The 25,905-nt window shown below is 50.0% G+C and overlaps 1 protein-coding gene across 1 annotated transcript in view; it reads left to right on the forward strand.

Annotated features, from left to right (window-relative positions):
* Positions 1-25,905, forward strand: part of LOC128730161 (MOXD1 homolog 2-like) — an 85,319-nt gene that overhangs the window by 23,394 nt on the left and 36,020 nt on the right. Inside the window, 3 exon segments of the mRNA XM_053823194.1 lie at positions 11,304-11,454; positions 12,428-12,469; positions 12,472-12,705. Coding sequence (XP_053679169.1) covers positions 11,304-11,454; positions 12,428-12,469; positions 12,472-12,705 — 427 coding nt within the window.

Consider the following 25,905-nt stretch of genomic DNA (forward strand, 5'->3'; position numbering starts at 1 on the left):
GATGTTCGTCCACCCACAAACGCCCTCACTGACGTCGCCTTCGCGCGATCGGTGCATGTGATTTCATTTCCGTTTCGCTCAATTCACTTACGCCCGTTTAATCAAACATATATTCCTCATCCGAGTTCCGGCGGCGGTTTTGGTGTGGCGTTGCGAGCGAAACGACGCCGGCCAGATTATGCTGCGCTGCTGCTGCCGTGGTGCGAGAGAGTTTTCCCGCGTCCAGATTTCCCTCGGCAAGCGAAGGGAGGGAATGGTCCCTCTGCCTGTTTGTACGTGTGTGTGTGCGTGTGGGTTCGTGTGCCGGCGTCCTATCAAGACGGCCAATCGGTCCCTCAGACTTCAGCAGCATCCAATCAGCCCTACCCCGGAGGGGGCGAAGTTTTATTGGGCCGGAATGAATCGAACTCCCTCCAATGCTCGTTCGTGTGCGGGTGGGCGAGTGTTGGCGTGTAATAAAAATAGATTAGAGGAATATTTGTTTTTACTGATCGCTTGCAGTTGGCTCGCTGCGCCGGAAGCCGGAAGATTAGAATGGTCCTCGTTCGCTATCAGGCCTTGCCGCACGGTGTGGGAGTTTTCCTGGCCGTGTACGGATTCTGAGAAAACTAGTGCTGCCGGATGCTGCCGAAATGGACGCTAACACGCACACGCACAGCAAAAACCTTGAGATTACCTTCAGTGTGCGTCTCTCGTGATGGAATTTTTTGGGCGTTTATTTTTTTTGTCTTTCTTTTTTGTATAGGAACGGCAATGGTAGTGCCGAAAGCAAGCCTATGCGTTGAGAAGAAGCCTCGTAAGTGAGTGTTATATGCGCTCGGAAGCTCCTGGGTGCTTCTGGGCGGCCCAGCCAGATAAGCCCAACCAGCCACTGGCGGGCGAAAGCAATCACAATCATTCGTCGAATGCTCGCGCGGCAAGGCAACTGCAGCCCTGCAAACCGACTGTTTACGGCGCTTCCGGGCAACAACGCGTGCCAGACGTTTGATAAATTACCCCACGCCATGATAATCCGCTTTCGCTGAAAGTGATCAGCTTACGAGAGCGTTCGAGACCCCGCTTGGCTCGGAAAAAGCCAGGAGTGGAAAAAGTTTAACAAACCACAACGATGCAAGGAAATGAGCGCGTGAGGTCAGACATTCGTTCCTGGCGTAACGTGTGTGTGGGTGTTTTTTTTTTCCTGTGCCTTCATCCGCACTCAGAACAAGGAACAAGGTTTTTTTTGCCACACTGTTTGCGTGTTCTGTTTTTTTAGGGCGGTTTTATCCCGTCTTCCGGCAGCGGCTTTTTATGGGCAAAGTTTCGCACCAGTGATACCGATGATGACCAACCGGTGAGCGCGCCAGCAAGCTAATAAGCGTTTCATCTAGGTACCATCCTTGCGGATCGCGCGTGGGGAGAGTTAACGCATAAACGGATCCAATCCAGCCTGCTGGAATGGGCGGAATCGGTTTCCCGGAACGCCAGGAAAAAGCTTTGAAAGTTGAGTTTTCTGAACACATCCTGATATGGCGGTGGAATAGCATTCGAGTATACTTTGTTCTGAACCCTGACCCATTGTGAGGAGTGAGTTTCTGTTTAGTATTTTGACCACCGAGCCCGAACCCAGCGGCCCATTGTGAGAATGCCGGGTGAGCTTGCTTTCGCTGACGAATAGCAAACGAGATAACTTACCTTCATTATGCTTTCCACCATTGTTCGGATGATCCATCAAAATTCTCGCCAGTCCTTGGCCTCGTGTGTTGTGAAGCTTTCGCCGAGGGAGCATAAATTCCCGCCACAACCCTCCACGCGTAGTGATATGTAGATCAGTGCTAAGTTATGCAGGCACCGGGAATGATGCATCAAAAAAGCACGCGTCCCACCCGGAACAATGGGGGTTGCATCAACAAACGACGTGCGCAGTGGCCGTGGGGGATGAAATGTTCAAAAAACAAAAGCCAAAAAAGGAAAACATCCCTCACTCGCTCTCGACCGTAATCCTTCGCCCGAGGAGCAACCGGACATGACGTGCTAAAGCCGCCCGAACATCCGTGCGCTAGGGGGTTTTCGCGTGCCGCGTACAACTTGCGCCAAAATGCAGTCGCCGTGGTTTTTGGTCGTTTGGGAGGGAAAAGATTTTAAAACCACTCACGTTTTGTTTCGCGGGTAAAATAGTTCCGAAACTATGCGAACGTACCAGCGACCGGAGAGGCCATTTTGTTTCCGAGCATACAACCAAGCAGCATCTATGTGGGCCGGTTTAAACGCTCGAACCGAAGTAGGCCGATAAAGATCTCTCATCGTTGCTCGGGGCAGCGTTATGAAACGTCAAACTCCCGCGTGTCACCATTTCCCAGGACCATCCGTCTCGAATATGAATTTAATATTTTCATCCCCAACTCGCGGTTTTTTTTGCTGCTCCAAACGTCGCTCAGCATTCCGGCTACTGCAGTTGCCAATCGGAGACGCATCGATCGACATGCATTCCCGAAAAAACTATGTAGCGCTCATGTCGCATTTAGAACGCACATTGGCTTCCCTTTTTCGGGGGCTTATTTTTTGTTTGTTTGCTGCTCCCCACAGATGTACCGAACTCGATGGTTACAATGTTGATTGGAATCGGGCATCGGCCGGTTATTATTTTCTTGCGTGCCGGTTCAAAAACGCCGGACTTCAGGCTGCCGGGAGAAAGGAAACCCGCGAAGGGACACGCCAGACAAAACATCCCGAAAACCCGGCGCGACCCGGCAAGGAAACATAATATTTTCAATGTAAATCAAACGCTGAAGATTTCTCGCAGCGAAGACCATCGCTCCATCATCGGTCGCGTCCCGGTGACCGGTGACATGACGGGCGAAGAATGTTCTTTCATGTTTGCCCGTTTCGCGACCAAACCGCGCCCCGGGCCTCGCGCGGAAGAGTTCTGAGTTTTGTTTTCTGAGTTTTTTCCATGTTAGGTTTCTCTTTTTTCCATTTGTTGCTCGCCTCTCGCTTTGCCACTCGCTGTTTCCACGGCCTTCTTTGACGAAAGGTGTGTGTTTTAACGTACTTTCGTCACTGCGTCCCCACTGCGTGTCGATTCAAGCGAGACATCGAGCCGGGAAGAAACCGAACCCGCATATTTCAAGCTAACGAGCTCACAAATCAAAATATTGATGATTTTTCCATGTTCCACGTTCCACGTGTCCGCCAGCCGTCCGTCCCCGGACCGTCGGACCGGACGGGATTATGTTGTTCGCTGCCGTTGTCGAGGGACGGGCCCGGAAATGCATCTCGAGTCGGTTTGGGCGAAGGTGGGCCAAGCAAAACTGAGAACAAATAGCATCGAGAGGACATGTCAGGTTGACAGGAGTGTCCGTGTAGGGGAGTGGGGGTGACGAGGTCCTTTCTGTGCATGGTCGATTATTAAATGTCGATTTGTTACATTCGAGTTCGTTGAAGCTGTTGCAGTTTGTTGCAGGTTTCGACGAATCATATTCCATTGCGGTGTTTCTCCGAAGAGGTTGTATCATTAATTTCATTTTTATGCATAACGCATTATGATCTTTTTCAATTGAATAATGAATAATGAACGCAGCTCATTCCTGGAAGTGTATCATTTTATAAAATGCGTTGATATGTGACATGAGAATTATTATATTGATAGTTTATCTCTTTTTCTTTATATTTCTCGTACAAAACTTATATCTGGAATGCAATAAAACAAACATTAGAAGCTCATCTTCTATGAAACGTCGGCAGATCTGGTCCTTGCTGCAACAGCGATTATTTATTTAGCAAAAACCCCTGATCACACCTGACCTTTTCCCGCTGTGCCATTTGCCGTTGATCGATCGATTCGTCCGGACCGGCACAACCCTTTGGCGACAGATTCGGCCCTTCAATCGACTGGGCTGACAAAATTCGTACAAATCGTTATCGAATGCTCGTCTGCCGTCTCACGATCAGCTGCTCCCTGGCAAAATGCCGCTGCTTCTTTTGGATTCGTTTCCTGCCTTGGGAACGGACGAGAGCAGGGAATAAAAAGAACAAACGGTCGGTCTGAATCGGGCTTTGGGAGATTTTCGAACTGGCGACACACTGTCACGTCCTGTCACAGCACGGTCGCATTTTGTCGTGCTTTGAAGGATGAGCCATAAGCGGCGCAATCGTAAGCGGAAGGGTGTGTGTGTGTGCATAATCGAATTCATAATTTTCGGACCCTCCCGGCGACCGCCGTTTTTGGGACGGAAGGTTCTTATCCGCGCGGATCACCGTCACGTACGGCAAAAGCGAAGAAAGACTCACTCGCGGCGATACCAAGAACTAGCAAAAATGTGCTGATGCAGTGCGACTGTCGTCTCGCTTATACTTTTTTGTGGGCAGGAAGTTCCCGTGAGGAACGCCTCGAAAGGGGACCGCAAAAACGCGCCGAAAGCGACGGAAATGCACCATCGGGAATAATAATGATTACCGGGCCGGGTTTCTCTAATATGTTTCATGTTTTTGGTGTTCCCTTCGTGGAGGTGATTCCGTCGGGTTGCATTTGCTTAGCCGAAGGTGCGTTTAGCGCAGCAGCAAAAATGGCCCCAGGGAACCTCCGATGGCCCTTGGAGCGTGTTCTAGCGCGTTCCCGACTGTCCCTAATGGCATCGATTATTAGATGTTTGGGCGTTTGAGGGCGAAGAAACGACCCGAATTCTTGTTTGATGAAGCATTCCAAGGTCGAACCGTCGAATCGCTTAAAGGTATTAAACAGTCGATCCCTGAGGTTTGCGATTGTTGTCTGGTGTCGCACATTATCTGTCCGCGGGTTAATGATGGCTTGTGAGTTGAGGGTTTTTTGGTTGTGCCCGTTCTTGTTCACTCCACCGTTCTTGGAACGTCCCCCGATAATGAGGGATGATTTTCGCTAACACTAATAACATTCGTTCTATGGTGCGGGAATTTGTTTACCATAATAAAATGAAGCCAAACGGTACGAGTTTTGTTGGCTGATGATGCAGCGTGTTGAAATTGGCTCATTTTCCATCCAGCAAGAACATGAGATAAGGCGCTGGAGCCTTTAAATTATTGGTAAAAGGAAGCAAAAATCCCATCCCGGAGACTGAACGCTTAGGAATAAATTAACCGGCTGCTCGTCAATTAGTGATGAGCTTTAAAAATGCAAGCGGATCGTCCTATCGACGCACTGACTCGAGCTGGTATCTAAAACGATTTAATAAATGGAGCGAACGCACACACATGTGCTACATCGTGCCTTCATCGTTCCGGGTCGATGGCGCAACCAGCACACATATCCTTACCGATTCCATTCGCTTGCATTATTCACACCACTTTCCATCATCACGCTCATCGGTCTCATCATCATCCTCATCATCATCATCATAGGCGACGGCGTCGTGCTCGACGATGTTCGGCAACACTTCCGTTTTCGGAACCAGATCCTGGCAACATCCTGGCTGAGACGGAGAGCCTTCTAGGGGAGGGAAAACATTCTATCTACTTTAATGAACTACAAGCCCATTATGGCGTTTGGTTGCGAGGCGAACGCGTGCGTTCTGCGTGCGTCTTAAAGCCGGCCCAACTATTCCCCGTGGCCTTGGCAGGAAAAGAAGATATCCGTTCGTTCGTTCCCGAGACCGAGTGGCTTTCGAGGGGAGCCCGTTCCAATCAGCGGTGGCATTGTCCCTCTGGGGGTGATTTTCGCTCACACGCAACCCGCCTAGACGGAAGGTTTTCGGAGTCCGAATAATGGCGCTTCGACGGCGTATCCCTTTTTCGCACCTTTTGTGCTGTGGCTTGGCTGATGGGATCGTCTTTTTTTCGTCGTCTTTCTTCCATCGAAGTAGCAAGAGTGAGAGACAGAGAGAGAGAGAGAGAGAGAGAGAGAGAGAGAGAGAAATTCATCTCGTAAATATCATTTCCAAGTATGAAAACGATGAAAATGGCGCTTTCCTTCCCATTACTATTACGACCGGCATCTCTCCTTGTGTGGGTGTGATTCATTCCGCGCAGTCAGAACGCAAACGAGTCAATCCTGCTAGCGTGTCGTTGCCAGCCAGGATATCATGAAGATTGCATCACATTTTCCCTACAACGCGTCCTGGAGACGGGTGTGTTTGTGGGTGTTTCGTTTTTTATTTCACACCCACACCAGGTCCATCCATTGCTAGCTTTTCATTACGCGCAACGTGCGAGCGCACATAATTACACGCTTTGTGTGCGACGAGTGTCCTCGCTGAGTCCGTTTGCCGTCTCCTTGGTGCTGAAGGATTACAATATTTCATTTTATCGGACACATCCACCGGGTCGACGATTCTCGCACAAACGTTCGCATTAATCCTTGCTTCCTTCCCATCACGGCTCGCCCGGTGTGCGTTTTAAATTCGAGCTCCTCCTCCGGAGCTCGTGGTCCGGATTTGATAATATCATTTCCTCTGATTTCATTGTGATTATTGTAACGTTGTTTAACTTCACCCAGCGACGGAATGGCTTCGGGTTTGTTGCGCACAACCCCACCAGGATGCGTTGTCCCCAGCGAGAGAACACAGGGACAGTGAATCGAGTCAAATTTTACGACCATTATGAAAATAATCTCCTGGCGAGCCCGGGATGGATGGGACGGTATGAAATTGATCGCTCCGAACCCTTCGTCCGGTCGAGTTTCTTGCCTGCGTGAAAACCCATCCGAACAGGGTGAACACGGGAGGAAACGAGAGAATAAGTTCAAAAGATTTTCTCAAACGTAAACCGAGGGTGACAAACGAATGACCGTCTCGCACTATGGGCGATGGGTCAAAAGAAGCTGGCTAAAAGAACTATCCATTGTGTCAATTAACTTAGCTTGATAGGCCTCCCGAAAACTGGATAAATGTATTTCGCTTTGCTCATCTCTTTAAGATAATGGATCCTTTTGGCCACCTCCCTTTGATAACCACTTCCCGTAGTGATTTTGGTACGGATGGTGGATTTTCAAACAGGTTTCACCTCCCCAAAAAGGCAAATGTAACAACAACGTCGCCTCTGCAAGACCGATGGCCCCCCTGTTTTTCTTCTAACCGAACCACATGGTTGGTCTATTTGATTGCGCAAAAGTCCCCCTTGTTGACGGCTAGGATGGAATTAACCGCCCAACCAGGGAACTATGCAAATATTCATTGTGCCTCAGTTTGTGTGTGTGTGAGTGTAATTCGTAATAGCACTTGGCAAAATATAAATGCGTCCCAATTTTGAATGGCTTCTTAGAGAGATTTTCCCTCGACGCGGCCTAAAACCCGTCGTACGACACGCCACTCAGCATCATCAATAATGCGCCGAAGCTCGAAGTGCTGCAACCGTGTTACTGCAGTTCGACAAACAGCATTAAGCCAGCAGGAGGAGCGACCGACCGACTTACCGTAACACGATTTGCGATTGTACAATCCGAGTGAGGGTTTCCATTATCCTGCCATGCTCGGTGAGAGATAAGAGCCACCCGACGGTGCGCTGCTTGCGAAACAGCGAAATGTTCGCGAATGGAAGCACGGATGCGCTTGCGGAAGTTTGGGGAAGTTGCGAAAAATCTTTTCCATTTCCCGCACCCGCTTCCAGCGTTCGAGTGCCGCTTCGAGTGTCGAAAAGTTGGCGCTCACGCCCACGCCAACGGTTCGCCTTCCGCTTTGGCCGCGAGGCGCGCTCGATCGCAATCTCGAGTGGTCTGTAAAGTTTAAATTATTCTTTATTATCAACATATCGCAAAACTCATCGATGAAGTCCTAATGTAGCATGTGCTCGTGGGCCGTGGAGCGCTTTTACCGTTTGCGGGTGCCTCGCAGGGAGGGTGGGTGGGAAATCGATTTTCCCGTTCGCGTTCTCCGTTTTTCCTCGGCAGCGTGAAACTTTGTCTACCCCGGGTGGGGAGTTTTTCGGGGGCGGTTCTGGGCCCATCCCATTCACCGGTGGCTCTCAAAAAGCTCGTCCTGCACGTCGTCGTAGCCCCGTAAACCGTTCAGGATGGGTTGGTGCGCTTTTCTTGTGATTTTTCCTTGCCTTTTTCGCGTGGCTTCATCCGTGAATCTTCCCTCGTTGCCGGTTACAACGTTGGAATCGGGGAGAAAGGCGAAAAAGTACACGAAAATCTTAACCCACCCACCCACCATCGCCGGGTGGTGCATCCTTGTGTGGTGCTTTTGAACTTTACCCTCACCCATTCCACCCACTCACTCTCTCTCCCATGGAGGGGTTCGTCCGTGACGGGTTCGTCCTAAAAATTCTGACCCACCAACTTTACGCTCGGAAGCACGGATGAGGAAGCTCCCAGACCCGATGGCCCTTTGGGTGGTGAAATCTGTTTTTCCCACCCCTACTGCACTCCGGTGCTGCCCCTCATCAGGCTGGTCTGCTGACCGTGTGGGTGGACGAGAGGGATCTTCCGAGAGCAAGCGGTGAAAAACGGTTCCCAAGCAGAAGGAAAACCCTTCCGCATTTCTTCACCGACCGGTCTCTAGCACACGCCGTCCATTACCTCGTTGGCTGTGGTAAAGGATATTGATTTTCCCAGCACCCACCACCATCATGCAACCGCCCACACCGTCGAGGAAACGGCATGCGAAGACATCCGGTTTCTGCACCCGGTTTTTTTTCATGCTGCTCGTTTCGATTTTGGTTGTTTTTCCGGACGTTTCTTTTTTCTGCTCGCTCTACCTTGCTCTCTCTCTCTCTCGCCTTTGTATCGCTCCCTTTCTGATGCTTTGGCAGCCAAAACCCAAAACCCTTGAAGGAGCGGACCGAAGAAAATAACCATCCCACTTCTGCCGAGGATAAAGAAAACAAGTGCCTCCTCCCAAAACGTACCCCTACACGCCGTGCGATAAAAGAAAATACGAAAGCACCCGGTGGAAAAGGACGAGGAACATCTGCTTCTACTCACGAACAACTCGACTTTGTTCGGCAAAATGCGATTTTGCACTTTTCCCCCCTTGGTGGAGCTTGTTTTACTTGCCGGAACTGTTCTTTCTTTCGGTGTCGTCCTTTTTGGGTTTTTTTTTCTCGCATTTGCTACCGTGGGAGGAAAAACTTTTCCACCATCCATCCGCCTAATCGTCGTCGCGATGCACCGCTGCTCGGGAGTCGTCGAATCGTCTGCTTTTTACGTGCCGAGTCCCGGGAAACCCGCTCCACGACACAATCGGCCACACAATTTGCCGGGCCCAGAAGCGGGACAAATCGAACGAATCGAACCCGGGCGCTTGCAAAATTGTCAAAAACGGGCGGTAATTGTTCGGAAGACGTTTAATGCAATTATTTCATGATTACGAGTGCGCCGGCGAGGTGCCACAGACGGCGAAGAACCAACTCGAAGGAGTGCTTCAGCCGAATGGCGACGACGAACGATCCCAGCTCTGGGAAGCGTCGTTACCGAATGCAAAACGGGCAAGGATGGCTGACACACAAAAAAAAAGCTCGTCTTCTTCCCAAGCCCTGCAATCAGCCCGTACCATAGCCGGAACCGCGCTGCTGACGCAAACAGTTTCGCGCAATGCTTCCATCTCATCGGTTTACGGGATCGACGATGGGGGGCTAGTTTGATGGCAGCCAGGCACGACGACAGGACGACGCAGCCGCCAGCAAATCTGCATGATGTAATAAATTTCCTTTTGCACATTGCTCCCACGGTGTGCTCCTTTCTCCCAGTGGTGAAAGGTTTTCCTCTTTTTTCTCTCTTTCTCTCTCTCTCTATTTCTCTATCTTTCATTGCCTTCGCCTTTCGCTACCATCGCTGGTGGGCGATGGATTCGCCATTCGGGATGCGCTGGTTTTTGGTAAATGGTGGGTCGCCCTTTTCGTTCGCCTTTTGACAGATGAAATGTGCAATCGTCAGCGTCGTTCGTCGGTTTGGGGACACTTTTTGGGGGAGCGAGACAAACCACCGGGACGAGATGCTCTGCGGATGCACTATTTTGTCGCCTCGTGATGGCGATGTTGATGAGCGTGAGGCCGTGAGCTGATGGGTCCGATAACGATGTTTATGTGCACGGTTCGAACCGGCGGGAACGGCACGGAACGGAGCTGATTGCAAATTGCGCCCTCTGTCGGCGAAGAAAGTGCGCTTTGGCGTGCGGTGGAGCCTCCTAATCGAACGGTTCGTGCCATTACATCGGGCTGCTTCGTTGACTTCAAAAGAACCCATCCGTTGATGGGGACGTCCTTCGGCCCAACGATAGGGGGTGGGTGGGAGGCCATTTTCCGGAGCGTATCTCGAGCACTATCGATCGCCATTCGTCATCGCTCGTCGGGATGCTTTGCTCGGTGAAGAAAGAAATGAAAAACCCTTCCAGGAGTGCAAGGACTAAAACACACTCACGAGCAGGGTGAACCATTTTTCCACATCACACTCATTTGTTATTCACCTTCGAACGATATGACCTGGTTCAAAGAAGTATAATGGAATGCAATTATGACTCCAAATGCGGCAGAAGGAAGGCCATTAAACATAATGCAGCCTGCAGCTGGTTGATGATTGAGCGTTTGGTTGATTTTGCGAGATGAATAGACATTTCGGGACATTAAAGACAGCTGTCATCGAAATGAGCTCGTGTGTGGGAAAAAGAAAAGCGTTCCCCTTGCTCCAGCATCCTGCTCGAGGAGGCTTGTTTTCGCTAAAGAATAAAAACGCTGTTGACAAAATGTAAACAGCTTGAAGCGTAGAAGTACCGTTACGCACCCAGAATGGGCCCTCTTGGCGTGCTCCTCGATCTCGGAAACGAAGTAAGCGTGGAAAACTGGGCCACTTTCAATCACGATCACCATGGCACCGTGACTCCATTTCGACCCACTACGCCCACGCCGGGCATGTAAATATGTTTTTCCGCGGGCAAGATAAGCAAAAAGCCGTCGGTACCGGGAAGTGCTCTTGATCCACCGCGTTGGGCACCGCGTCCTTGCTGAGTCATCTCTGGTGCGCCACCACCAAATGGTGGTTATTAGCCGACGTGCCACAGCTCAAACGCCTTGTGCCTTATATCGGAGACGAGTTCTGGAGAGATTTTTGAGATTCACCCCCAACCTCCAGCATCATTTTCTCGGCACGGCTGCCAACCCGATACGTCGCGGCTCGATGCTATTCTTCACCGACAAGCACATTACCATAATTATGATTTGATATTCTAATGACGATAATCGTGACCGTCTGTGGCGGCCTTTAGCGTCTCCGTCGCGGTCGGGGCTAATTTTTGGCCCCAATTTGACGTCGGAAAGCCGTTTATCGAATAATCTGTGCAGAGACGAAACACGCCCCAACCTGGAGCCGGTGTTCCGGGAAATCTGCACGCGCTCTCGATTTATCACGGCTTTCCTCCCAGACGGTGCATGCTCGAGCAACTGACTCTCAAGCTTGGGCTTAAGTGTGAGTGTGTGTTTTTCCACACGGGTCATCACCGTAATGGAATCGATCGGCCCGATGCGTTCAAGTGGTACGGTATCGATTTTCCACCGGGCGCTCAATCGCTCCCGGTAAGGCGCTTAAAATTATCGATCAATTTACAGCGGGCCTTCAGGAAGCCAGCTCAAGACCCGACCCGGTGGAACAATGGAACGGGTTTGACATTTAAAACGGTCGACCAGGGAAGGAGATTCGCTTTTCACTTTACCCCAGAGTAGCGAAGGTCTGGTACGGGACAATGCCATGGAAAACAGCTTTCCTCACATCGGCTTTTGTGCTCAATATTGGCTCTCGGAAACAATATCGCTTTCCGGGGGCCAGACTCCACCCGCCAACCCAATCAATGGCGTCACGTGGAGCACTTACACAATGATAGTATTTTCTTACAATTTCAAGACCGATTTGGTAGAGTGGGCTATGTGGCTTTGTTCCCGTTTGGCAGGGTCTCTCATTAGGCTTCCCGGATTAATCGAACGCAAATGGGCACTTGTTTCGCATTACTATGAAAGGAAATTGTGCTTCGTTAGTTGAATGAATGGGCGAAATGCAGCTCAAAATGTGCTTTAATTTATGATGGAGCATAATTATTACTATTTTTGTCTGCTTCATAAAAACGTCTTGCTAACTTAACTTGTCGATGTGAGAGTCTACCGAAAGTTGTAGAATTTCTGCCTTTAAATCGAGAAAGGACACAACCCTGCAACTGCCACAATTGGAAGAGCAACCCTGTGGCAAAATGTCTACCCTTGTTCAGGATACCTGCATCTAGTAGGCATTGCTAACTTAGGTCACCCGAAGAAATAAATGATTACTAATGAAGACGTTTCTGTCTGTTTCTCTTCTCCTTCTCGACAGGTGCAGTGTGTTTGTGTGTGTGTGTGCATGTGCGTCGGAGGTGTGCGCCGGATGCGTGCCGTCAGATGAGCGATCCGCCCTCCGACCGCCTGGTGGTGAAAAGATGCGAATGCAGCCAGTGCCAGTGCCGCTAGTGCAGTGGTGATCAGTGAGACGCGCGCGCTAAGCGAATTTTCTCGGAAGTAAAAGGGCTCGGAAGCAAAGCCGCCAATATGTTGCCCGTCGCGGTACCGTTGCTGGGTGTCCTGCTGCTGCACGCCTCGCTGGCGGCGGCCGCCCACTGGGACCACGCGGTTTTCCTCGACGACTACTACCGGCTGCTGTGGAGCATCTCCGGCCAGGATATCACGTTCGAGGTGCAGGCGCGCACCCACGGCTACATCGGGCTCGGGTTCTCCAAGGATGGCACGATCTACGGCGCCGACATCGTCATCGGCTGGGTCGACCAGGGTCAGGTGCACTTTCAGGTGAGTTTTCCTCCCATCCCAATGGGGTGAGCGAGGGGGGTGGAAGGAGGAGTGGGTACTTTCGATAATTGGATTCCGCAAGGAGCGCAAGCAGAAAGCAGAAAGTTGCGCCACGCGATTAGCCAAATATGTGTTTTCCCCGTTTGTTGGGGGCTGTTCGTCGTAGCCATCCGGTGGGGGTGGCTTTTCGGGAAAATTTATTGAAAGCACCCGCACGAGCACGAGTTCTGTGGAAAAACAGTGCACGTGTCTCGGTGATCCGCCCACACTCCGAAACGGGGGACCCACTTTTGGGCAATTTCAACCGACCGGCTTGGGGATTCGTTCCGCCCACGCGCTGGTCCCGGGAATCCGTACCTTGTGTCGTATAATTTTCCCATTTGAAAACAGCCATTTCCTTCCCTGTTGGGGGGCGGCTTCGACGTTGGTGTTTGTTGGCCAAAATTAGCCCCGCTACCGAAACCGATGGCTGAGAATGGCGCAAGGACGAAATTTTGGATTGGGTTGGATGGAAAAGGCGACATTTCGAGGGTGAGCAAATACGCCGAAAAACCACCCCCAGACGGGGAGGAGGTGAAACGTGTATCTCTTTGTTTTGACTCCCACAAGACAGTGGGCGGGAAAAGCGGGCTTTGATTGCCTTTTCTTCGGCGCCAATACTTTATGTCACGACGCGCGTCGTTGCCATCGGTTGCGCTTTCGTGTGAGCTTTTATTTTTCTCCTGCGAAGGCGAATTGATCTGTGCTGTTTTTGCCGAAAAAACACGTCACCCGGCCCGGCGGGCCGATCCGAAATCAGACAAATGGAGTCGGGTTATTTAATTTCACGGCCGCATAAAGATGGCGCCGCGATTGTGCTGCGGTTTGGTGCTTAGTTGTCGCGTTTTTACAACTCACCACCTCACTCGACCGCGGCGCGTAATGGCGCGTTTGCAAAGGACTGTTGGCCGCTGGTCGTTGGTCGATAAATTATTTACGGATCGTTTCACCGGCCAGCTCGGAACCGTAGACGGAACCGACCCGGAACCACGGCTCATCGAGGCCACCCTGGGTGGAGCGTGATTTATCGGGCAGCATAATGCACGGGATGAGTCCCCGGGCGTCGGTGCAGCATTGTTTTAGGGTGAACGTGTGTGTGCGGATTGTTTTTTCTCCGTTGCGTCTTGTGTTGTAAAATTTCTTCAGGTAAACCGAACGACGCGTGCAAGGAAGTTGGTACGAAATTAATTTCCCCCTGATTTATGGTTATGGTTTATTGTTTCGAGAAGTTGGCCGATGGCGTCACTCCCACGTCCGAATGCGATATCCGTGTCCTTTTGAGGACGAGTGTCAACGGTTCGACAACGCCCATCCCAAGGCTCCATCGTCATGCTCGATAGGATGAGCTCAACAATTCCTATCAGCCCGGAGCCCATTGCAGTGCCAGGGAGGCTTAACGGGCCCATTCACCGTCGGTGAAATCTTCCGAAACGACAATTGCCACAGGAAAATTGCATTTTGAGAATGTCTAGCTGATTGCGCCCGTGTACGGAGCCGCGTCCCGTAAACCTTGCCGATACTTTGTACCTCATTTTTTGTGTTCCCATTTTCATCTCGCCAGCCGCGAGGGGAGCAAATCGTCCTTATCGAGTGTGGGCGAGTGTACTCGCGCACGTTCCCGCGACTCTCGCTATCTAATCTCGAGTTGTACGACGAAACGGTGTACATTACGTCGGCATTAGGTCGGCAAATTCGGTGTGTCCTTGGCGGTTTATGGCGGTGGCCCAAGCGCGGACTGGCCGGTGGCGGGGTGAGATGAAAATGGACGCGAAGACACGAAGCAAAGGAAAACAGGACCCCACGAAAGGCATTTCCACCGCGATGCAGCACATTCGCCCGAAACCAATGAGATTTTACTATTAATAATTTACTTTTACGATCTCACAACTACAGCGCCGTCCGCTAGCTCGGCTCGTGGGTGGCTTCGGTTGTGGTGGAATTTCTGTTGTTCCTCCAACCAGGGGGCAGATAAGATCGTCCCGGCCAAGAAGCTGTCTTGGCTGGGAAAATGAAGCAAACGCCAAAGACCGGCAGGAATCAAAGCCGCACGCAAACCTCACCACGACTGGTCTGAAATCGTACTCGGCGTCGGAGAAAGGATACGAGCGCGAATAAAGCACTAAGATCCTGGCGTCCAAGCCCTAGGGCATCGTGGGCGGTGGTGCGAGCGAGTGCTCGGGAAAGCGGGAAAATTAAATGCTCGCTCTTTATCATCGCCCTCAGGGAGGGTGGAACACGCCGGCGGTCGAGCTGAAGGATGAAGCTCGTTACCAAGTTATCAGCCTCTTATCTGACGGACGGGCTACGGGGTTTGGGGCTGTCGGCCATTCGATCGATCCCGTTCGGCCGTGGAATGGAGGGGGACGAACCTCGAGCGAAACGAAACGGAACAATCTAATTTTCGGGACTTCAATCTCAGGATCCGACTTGTCCCGGGAAGAGCCTTCGCCGGTTCAACTTGTGCTTGGCAATAACGAACCGAACAAAAAACATCCTGGCAGTGGCCTCGATGGATTGTACCGAACCCGTACACCTTTAACGGGAGCGAGCTTTTTTCATGTTCGGTGTTGCTATGTCCTGCCCCAGCTGGCAATCGGACGTGTACACGAGGATAATGGATAGTGTTCGGGCAGGTAAATGCGCAGGCAAATACCGACCACGCGCATAAACATTTATAGCAAACGAATTGCTTATTAATGAAACGAGCCCTTTTTTATACTCGCTCTCTTTCGGTGGGCCGTGAGTGCGAATGGGCGAGTTGGAATTAATTAAATTGTCGGTCAAGTTTCTCGGTATCCTGGCAACGCTGGCAATTCAATCGCCACACGGCACCGGTCTACTTGGATCGTTTTTATCCGCGCCGTGTTGCGAAATTGCTTTCGAGTATCGGGTGCACCACGAGTGGCAAAAAGGTTCCTTTTTCTCGTTTTCGTTCGATCAGATAGCGGCGGTTCGATTCCGATTCTTCGTCTCGGCGTTATCTGGCCCAAAAAGGATTACCTCAAACGTAGGGTTCGTTCCAGTGTATGTGTGTGGGTGGGTGGTGTTTTTTTATCTGCCAGCACGCCGGCTCCAGAAACACTCTGGTCTTAATGATCTGGAAATAATTTAATTTACGCTAAATTTATTCCACCATGCATCAGCGCCAGGAGCGATTTTGGCAAACTTCAAGGGGCTGCTTGCTGGGAGATTTTTTTCGTTCGTCCGTCCAGCCGAAAGGCACCATTTTCTGCAGCACATGAAAGGGCTCACTTTAAGCTGCACCGCTGCACCCGTACCGTGTTTTGGGCCCCCGCCCTTGTGGCCCTTTCAACCAGCCGCGTTTGCGGTGGGTTTGGGGATTTGTAATTAAGAAAACGCCGGGCCTCGGGGAGAAATCGGATCCTGTCTGCTCGGGAAGGAGTGGAATGGAGCCATTATCGGAGGACCCTTCCCGGGAGTGGGTGGCGTTTAATGCGCTGGAAATGAGTTCTCCATTTCCGGCTCCCGGGCGGGCTGTGTTTCCGGGAATGTTTTCCTCGACCTCGCTTTTTATTTGTAATGTGATTTCGCTTTTCGTGTTTTTTTCTCTACTTTTTTTTTTGCTTCATTTCGGTTGCCACTGGTGTCCCAGTTGTTGTGCATGTTCCGGTTGCTCCTCACCTATTAGGAAGCGATCGTGCGAACGCCTTCTCTTGGGTGTGCGGCCATGGAGGACCAGCGGGGTGAATCGAAATTAATGAGGTTTTACTTATGGGGTCGAGATTTATTGCTATCACGTGTGAACCCAGCGCAAACGATGGCCACCTGAGCCGGCCGGCGTCGGCGGGGCCAAGATATATTCCGCTCGCTTACCTTTCCGATTACGATTTCGAATTCGATTACCCGGGCACCGTTGCTGAGGCGGAACAGGAACAGGAACCGGACACGAAAACACATACCCGCGTGCTGCTTTTTTTTGTTGGACCTGTTTCAGCTTTGCCCTTCGGCTGGATGAGTGTCGAGGATTTTGGACCGGGGTTTTATGTGCCACCGCTACCGTTTGAGTTTGGTGTGCTTTTATTTTTTTTCTTTCACTCTCGACCACTCGGAAAAATTAAGCCATTTTATTTCGCTTGGTTATTTATTGATGGCGCGATTACGGCACCGGTCGCCGCTCGAAAATCGGTCACCGATGTAGTAGATTATAAACTGTGAAGCCCATCCCGGGCCGGATGATTGCATCTAAATGGTGTATAAATTAAATAGCGTAGCGAAGGTGAAATTGCGTCCATAAATTGTACCTTAAATTATTCGGCCGCGAAACCCGCCCCCGGAAGGATTCGCTCGTTGTCGCACCGAAGCGGATTCGGTATCAGATGGGAAAATAATTGGTTTTGCCGTAATCGAGTGGAAGAAAAAGAGGTCCTTAACGTAAAAAAACAACAACCCTGTGAGTGAAATAAAACACAATTTCACACCGGATCATGGGGGTGGAATTTTCTTAAGGACACAGCACGTGGCTGCAAGGCGCAAAAGTTTCACGTCGCAATCGGTTCGAAGAATGAAAAAAACAACGTTTCTCATCAATCATGGACCAAGCTCTAAGGACGAAACCATTCCCGAGTGTCAGAAACAATATGAAGTAAACCGTGGACAGGAAAGTGAACGTATCGGTACAAAAAATCTCTCAATTTCAAGTCCACCCCTCGGGAAAGGATACGTGGAGACGCATAGTTTTTTTTCGTCTCAGGACAAAATTCGCCACCCCGGAGGAAAACAAGCGTCTCGCAAAATGGGAAGAGATTTTCCCTCGATTGGCCGTCTCAAGGGTGCGTAGGGTGAACCCTTGCGACCCTTGCCAACCTGGCGCAAAGGGCCGGCCTCAGCTAATTTATGATTGGCACATGACGGAAAGCTCTTCAGCCGACCAAATCCTCCCGCCTACGAGACGTGGCCTCACGCACTCCCGGGGAAGCGAAATGCATAAATATTTTCAATTTTCACGCCATAATTGACATTCGATGCGGATCAAAGTGCGTGCTGCTGCGTCAGCACGAGCCTAACGCAGGCTGAAATATGGAAAATGGAACCACCAAAGCGAGTGACAGGGTGTGAGAGCAAAAGGAACCAACTTTGGCTAAGACATTGGCCGACCGAAATAGGGGACTTTTGTTGTACTTTTGTCAGCGCGCAGAATTGCTTGCGAAGTCATTTACATAAACAATTTCAAACCGAATCAACGTCCGATAAATCCGATAAGCTGTTGCGTGCCCGCTGCTCATGGGCGTTGGGGGAAGGTTTTTACTTCTCCCCGTGGTTATATTCTATATTTTCTTCGGGCTTCGTGGGCGGAGGAAAATTGCTCCATGAAGGACGTGAGTGGCTTAGCTGGGGTGGAGGTGTTTAGGGGTGAAAGTTTCTGCAGAGAATAGGAAATTTATTCCAAGATATTCACCGAAAAACACCTGCGTCGGCTGGGCCTGGTGTTTGCCTTTTAATGCAACCGATTTATCAACGCAAAACCTGTTCCAGACGTTTCTAGTTTGTTACGTTTTCACGCTGGCAAAGCAGCTCTACGTCGGCCTCATGGGCGTGTTTCATACCCTGTCCGTTCGAGTGAACCGTAATGCTGAAACAAGGTTGCCTTATACAACAAGATCAATATGTTTTACGTAGACCTAACTCCACCGGAATGTTTGCTTGCTGATGCATAGGGTGATGTTTGATTTTCGTTATTAATTAAAACACTCCAGCTTCCATCATCATATTGCAAATTTTCTGGAAGGTCCTTTTGCTACGTTCGTGAGCACGCTTGAATTGATTCTGGCACGTGCACAAATGATGCCTCTAGAGAAACGTGCCGTCAAAGGTAGTCCACCTTAAGCCATTTGATTCCGCGTAAAATATCGAAGTACAAATATTCATTTCTCGCTCGGCAATTTAAACCGAAACACGAGACGAAGAAAAGCCCACAAATTTCGCAGACAATTCGTCGCGGGTCGATGGATATTTTAACCGTTCCGTTCCAGGAAGTCCTCGCGGTTCGGTGGCACTAATTTCTCGGAAGTTTCCCACCAAATCGTATGTCTCCCACCCCGGTAACCAGATCGGCGACGGTGCGCGCGTGGATTTTTTTCCTACGCGGAATTGTCTTATAAATCGTAACGAACCCCATCAATCAAATGAATGCCCCCGCTGGGGTAGGCACGGAAGGTCCTATAGCCGTCTGGTTCCGGGGACAGTCGGCTGCATCCGCGCTTGTTGCCTTGTGGGAAGACACGAAACGGGGAGGATACTTTCCTCCGCATCAGGTTTTCCTCTTTTTTTATTTTGCAAGAGAAAATTTTCCATTTCATGGATCGTTTGCGCTTGGCGTGGCGGTACCGAATTTTGAGCGCCGTTCATTTTCGAGCCCAGATTTTATTATGCGAGGGATGGTGTGTGTTTTTTTGCCTTTTACTTGGGAAAAGCGTTCCATTAAAATGTTACTGAAACGCTTAAGGAAAAGCAAAATCCCCCACGAGCAAAAAGATGGCGCTGCTGCCAGCACGAAGAAGCCTCCAGGTGCGTTTTATTACAGGTAAGCAAGCCAGCGCGATGCTTTGTGTTTGTTTGCTGCGGGAAATCTTGTGCCCCATTAATTGAGTGGTTTTCTTTTGGATGGAGCTGCTGCTTCGGTTGCGCTCGTAGCAAATACAATCTGCTCGAAACATCGAGATGGCACCGAAGCACTCAATCGATGCCGTACATGTCATGTCACTGGGGAGGGTTTTGGCCTGTACATATATTCCTTCTCTTTCGCACTACAGGCGGAAGCGTATTTTCTTCCTTCTCAACAGGGCCAAATGGAGGCGCCTGGCAGCCCGAATTGTCTCCGAGATGATGGATGAATGTGCTTTTGATTAAGATGTGTGTTCCCGGCCCGCATGGCGCAAAAAGCGGGCCTCAAATACGTCTTCGCATTTTCGCATGCGTTGCTTGTTGCGTAAAGACGTCTGCAGTGGAGATAAGGTCGCTCGTGTCAGTGCCAGTGACAAGAAGTCGCAAGGAAGAGCGCAATATTAAAGCGGATGCTTGACGATAAGTTCATTTTCTTTCTTTCGTGCCAAACGACGCGCGAGTAGTTTTGTTTGAACGTGAATCCACGCTCAAAAGCGTCCTGCAAGAGCAACAAATCAGCTCACGGGCGACCGAGTACGTCTATAGATTATGAATTTTACCTGCCTAAATTGCGCTCCCCGCCATAAAGTTAGTCGTGTTCGATTTTTCCACCGCCTGCACCGTAACCCGCAACGGAGCAACAAACGCCGCGTGTCCTACACAGCACTAATGATTTACAGCGTTGTTCTTTCCCGCCTGCAACGAATGGGCCACCCACGCTCAGCGCGGCTTCAGGTGGGGGTGGACGTCTTCCGAAAAACAGCCACCAGGCGCAAAAGGACAACTCGTCCTCGGTCGCACCGGTTGCCGGGTCGAAGCAAACAAAAAGCAAGGAAATAAAATACCCGGGCCTCGGGAATGGGTTGCGCTCGCAAAAAGAAACATAAATTTCCACGTTAGTTTTATTACATTCGTTTTTACGTCCACACCACGGGCGGAGTTTTGGTGTTCTTTTTTTTTTTTTTTGATGCCATTTTGGTGATTCTTCGCTTCACCTAGGCTAGCGGAGAGCAGCGCCCGGAGAACGACGCATCCCGCCTGTGCGTGTTTTGAAACGCGCGTGCTGAAAATGAGTCCCTTCGTTTTCTTTGTCGTTTTGCTGCTTTCGTTTCTTTTTTCGTCGAGCAGTCATTGGAGCTTGCTACCCATTCGGCTCGTGTGTAAAGCCATTTTCCGCGCACCAGCCCAGCCTGCCCGCGCGTTGATGATTGGCGACACGATGCAGCCCCCCGGGGGGCAAGGAAGTGAGAAAACTCGTTAGCCTTTTGCTGGCGGAACAGGTGTGTGTTTGTGTGTGCGAGTGCGGAAGGAACAGGTATAAAAAGAACCAACGGAACCGACGTATATTTCCCGCCAGCATCCAGCCGGGTGTTTCGTCTAACTTTCGTCATAAAGCTCACGCTCCGGCCACCATCCGGAGCGCCATGAAAAGGTGGTGGAAATGGGAAAACCTGCTCGAGGAAAAACGATACATCCATTGATGCGTGTCCTTCTGTTCGTTCAGGGGCAACGTATGTTCGATGAACCGTGCAGACGCCGCCTTCAAGGACCTTCGAACAAGGACCCGCTTGTGTGTATGTGTGTACCGGCACACGGACGCGTTTATAAGTAATGTGCTGTTTATTGATTTTGTATTATGTGCTCGAACATAATTTCGGAGATTTTTCCCAGTATGTTCAGTGGCTCGAAAAGGGATCCATTTTGTTGCAGGATTTCTATTTTTTTCTTACTGGGAGGCAGAGCCCATCGACGAACCTTTACAACACATGAAAGTGTTCCCGGCATTCACAATCGAGCCTGCCGATGGCCACACCGATAGGTGGTGGTGCTAAAACGAAACCGAACACATTTGCAAACCCGTTCCGGATGAATGGTCCGTTCGCTTGATAGAAATGGACGATTATCTGATGGAAAACAATTGCCAATAGCCGGTAGCGGGCATCGATTGGTGTGGATAAAATGTGATTCGATTTCCCGACCAACAACGGGACGAAAAAGCGAACCCAAACAATACCAGCGCTTGCAGCTTCAGGGACCTTTCGTCCGATAAGCGAATCCCCAGGACTGGTGGATTACGCTAGCAATAAATTAATTACACGTTCTCTCTCTTTCGCACTCTGGCCCAGTTGGGCTGGAAAATTACTTTGTTGGCCATCCGGGCACGATCTCGCACGAGTAAAAGTGACCGATTTCCCGGTAGAGCCATTCCGGGCGCGGCCGGTTCCCCGAGTGACACATTTATCATTGGAATTATTAAATTGCACCCGTGGAACGGAAGTAGATGTAGTACGAATAAAAAAGCATCCTCTTCACGCCAGGGCCATACGGTTTTCCCGGACACAGCACCACTTGCTGTAGTGTGTGTAGTGTATGTCTGTGTAACGAGGAAAAGGATGGGATTTTCCATTTTGGAAAGCAGCTTTTTCGAACTTCCCCATGCTCACTATCTCTCTCTCTCTCTCTCTGTAAAGAGTTCATCGTGGCGTATCCTGTTGTGTCCGTGCAAGGATATTTCGCACCAAATATAGCCTTTCGACCAAAAAAGGGTGCTAGGAAATCCCGGAACATAATGCAAAACACCACAATTCCGGGAAGGAGCCACACAAACGCTGATAAAATGACGGTTTAACCCAAATCGCTCGTTGCCTACGGGGACAGTGGGGGTCTTTTTCGTTCGAGCAGTAAATTTTTATTTGCGACGTTGACCAAAAACCTATTTTGTGCTGCTATCATCTGGTCGTTTGGTTTCCGCGTTTTTTGAGGAGCTTATTCGCTGCAGTTGATATCCATCGGTACATGAATCTTCATTAGAATGAACGCAAGTCCCCATTTTGGACTCGTCCGCCTTGTCAATAATTCGATTTAACCACTTTCCCAGAAGCGAGGGTGTGAAATCACAGTAATTCTTCCGCTCCCAGTTTGTAGCTGATTGGAATCTGTGTAACGACGCCCGCTGACAAATGGTACCATGCAAAGCGAACATAATTCCGGGAGCTGGCTCGTTGGGATCGCCATCATCACACCGAAGCCAAAATTAATTACCTTCGTGTACCATCTCGTCGTTGGTTCTTGGAAAGGGACACATTTCCTTTCGCTTCCGGCCAGTGAGCGACACCAATAGCGGCATGTTCTTTCCTTCCACCGGATGTCCATTAGACGTCGAACGCGCTATTTCCGACGCCCGACGCGCGCAGTCAGTGTTAGGTTAACGTAGCGCCGGAAATCGGCCGCAGGAGTCGATAAATAAATATCATAAATGCCTCGAAATTAGCCTACTCGGCAGTGAAGCGGTCGTTTTAGTGATCGGATCGAAGCGGATTCATCACGTCACACGTCGTAGGCTGATTAATCATCACGTTGCCAAGGGCAACGTGAATGGGTGATACAAAAGCGAACCGCCGATCGCCGATCCGAAATAAATCTCGCTCCACAGCAATGAATCAATCGATTTCGCGTTCACAGGAAATCGTTGGCGTGTCTTGAACGCGCGGCCCACCCCACGATCGGTTGATTCATGCCGAGTCTTGGTTGGATTTTCGGTGCGATGCCTCGCGGAAGATTTATTGGCACGCACACGCGGCCAAGCTTCACCATAAACGGGAACAAAAGGAGAACAACAACAACAAAAAAGAAAATGGGAGCTTTTATCGCGTTACATGTACCCAACCGCCTGTTTGTGGTGGGTTTTTCCATCCACTGGTGGATGAGGTGGAAATATGGCAAGAATCTCATCACAGTTGGGTACCACCGTCAGCTCGGGAGCTGGGCTGGATTTATAAAAACGCAATCTGCTCCATCCGGTGGATCTCCCTCTTCTATGGGTGGAATTGGAAAACTTTCCCAACTTTGAATCGACCCCCCGGTTCACCGGTGGGTGAAAAATATATCTCTATATACATATAAATTCCCATCGATGTCAGCCGCAGCATCAAAGCCAGCCGAGTCACGGCCAATAATCGAGGCAAAAACGGGCAAGGTGTGTCCTGCACTGCCATTGAATGATAAATTAGTAGGTCATGGTAGCCGTCCGTCGTCCCGGTGGTGTCGTGCAAAGTCATCCATCGGTCCCTCGGCATCCGGAGTTCCCTTTCCCGGTACGCAATCAACCGATGGAACGGCAGGAAATACCGGCGATTTCCATCCGGATCCTGGATCCCATGCACGGACGGACGCTTGTTGAATAGTGTACCTACCTGAAGGGTCCCTTCTCACACACACACACGCTCTTTCTCTCGCTCTCTCACTCATTTTCTCTCTATCCTTCTCCCTTTTGTAATATTCGCTGCCTTTCCGTCGTCCCGGGGAGAACGTTCACCTATGAATACTAAACAACCGTAGTGGCGAACTTCCGAACCGCTGGGAAAACGGAAAACGCCCTGGCTTTCCTCTCGGAACGGAAGGGAAGAAAATCATCTTTTGTGTAAATTTTGTACAACCAACTGATGGACGGGGGGAGGGGGAGAAAGGTGGTCCGAAGGTCCGTGAGTGGCGATGGTGAGAGACCAGAAGCAAGAAGAAAAAAAAATGGCTCGTCTTGGGAAAGCTCACTCTACTGTGGACGAGTGGGTGTTGGGGAAAACTCCAGAAATACTTGCTTTAAATTATTAAAATTATTACCCCTCAACGCGGGAAGGTTCGGTGTGGAAGGGCGAGTGAATTACAACATTTCACTGAGCTCCTTTTTTTGTCTTGCGCTCTCACGAAGAAGGGTCTGAGGTAATTTAACGAATTGCTGCCGAAAATGTTATCACTGTGCGAACGGCGTTGTCCGGCAAAAGAAAAAGAAAGCCGAAGAGATAGCTCGAGAGAAGAAAAACAGGACCGCTTCGGAGAAAAAGGACCGATTTTTGAGTGGATGCAAACTTTCAGCTGGCTTCTCGGTCAGGACGTGGTGGTTCGCCCAGGAAAATCTTTTAAAACATTACCGCCCGATGGGAGGTGAGCAAAAAGGCGTTTTCCTTCGGAAATACGTGCACGCTGCTGAAACTCTCGTTGGTTTGGTTTTATTGCGATTTTTCCCATCCACCACTGAAAGATACTCCTTAATTAAGGATGTTATATCACGGCCATCCGTCGGTCCACAGAACCGGCCTCGAAGGATCGGCGGATAAGCGCACCTGTCCCAAAACACCTGGCGCCGTTCGCGGGTCGAGAAAAACGTTCAAAAGAAGCGTTTCCGAACGTTGGACGGTTCTTCCTTTTTGCAGGCACATTGCTGTCATTCGGTTGCCATTCAACGTTCGCATTAATTTCTATGATGCGTTTCGTGTTGCTCTTGTGACGTCAGGTCGGACACCAGATGGGTCCATTTTGAAGAAAAAAAATACCCACTGAGGAAAAGGAAAATGATATTTCATTCGGCATAACCTGGGTGTAATTTCTCCGCAATAGTTGCACAATGTTTTTTGAAGTAAATTTTTAAAGGAATATTCAAGAAGTCGTACTAAAATACATGCTGTACTGTATGTTTTGAGCTATGACAAAACCTCCGTCTGATTTTTGTATTCCTTCTCGGAAGGTTGCAAGTTTGTCCATCCAAGTATTACGGTTTTCTCGAAATTTTTGATGTACTTTCTGAAAATCAAAACTCCAGGCATTAAAGTGAAATCAAATAAGCGTTCGTGGTGCACTAAATTTTTCCCGGAACGAAATCGGCAAAGCGTGACAAAGTCAAAGGCGGATGGCTTCCCGGTACACTCGGGACATTAATTAACAGAGCAGATTCCTTCCAGATGCCGTTGAAGGCGAGAGTTTCAAGGATCCTCTTTGACTTGTGAGCCGGTCCGAGGACGCATCCTTTGCACATGCTCCAACGGAAGGCACACGGTGGCCATATTAACGAGACGTTAAAAGCCATAAAGCATCGTGGCCCGTCCAACCACCACCATGACGTGGCATGAGCATGGCAGTGATTTTACATAATAAATATTAAAACTTCTATCCCTGTGTCGTAGTTCGTTGGCGCACTCGGCCACGTGATGCCGACCCTTGTCAGGATTTCTCTCGCGTCACGGTGGGGTTTGCGGTAAAATTCAGGTCACCGACGTTCGTTCGAATGGACTGGCAATTAGTAGTTTGAAAGCTTGAAAGCCACGCACCCCACCGGACATACCGGATCGAGGTCAGCGAGATGTGCGCGCTTGCATTAATTATCCCAGCTTCAGGCTCATCTTACGTAAGCTGTCGAAAAAAAAGAGAAAAAAAAACAGCAAGAAAGAAACTTTTCCTACGACTGTCGACATCCTGTTTCGTTCGATCAGGTGCAGCCTTGGGATATTGGTGCACATCAGGTGCAACGGGAGAGACGCACATAAATATGGGTACCTCTTTTTGTACCAACTTGCCAGCCTTTCGGAAGCCGACCCCAGAAGGCCGAACGGTGCAACTGTGTGTTTTTACTCTGCGGTCGATAATTGGCTTTCGGGGGTTTGGTGGTTGGCCGTTTATGGTCCACGGAAGGCGGACGCGGTCTCGTTACTCACTCATCCTCACTCCTTGTACACCCTTTCATCTGTCCTTCCCTTCACTAGAACTCGAAGA

The sequence above is a fragment of the Anopheles nili genome, chromosome 2 (genome assembly GCF_943737925.1).
Source record: "Anopheles nili chromosome 2, idAnoNiliSN_F5_01, whole genome shotgun sequence".
NCBI lineage: Eukaryota > Metazoa > Arthropoda > Insecta > Diptera > Culicidae > Anopheles > Anopheles nili.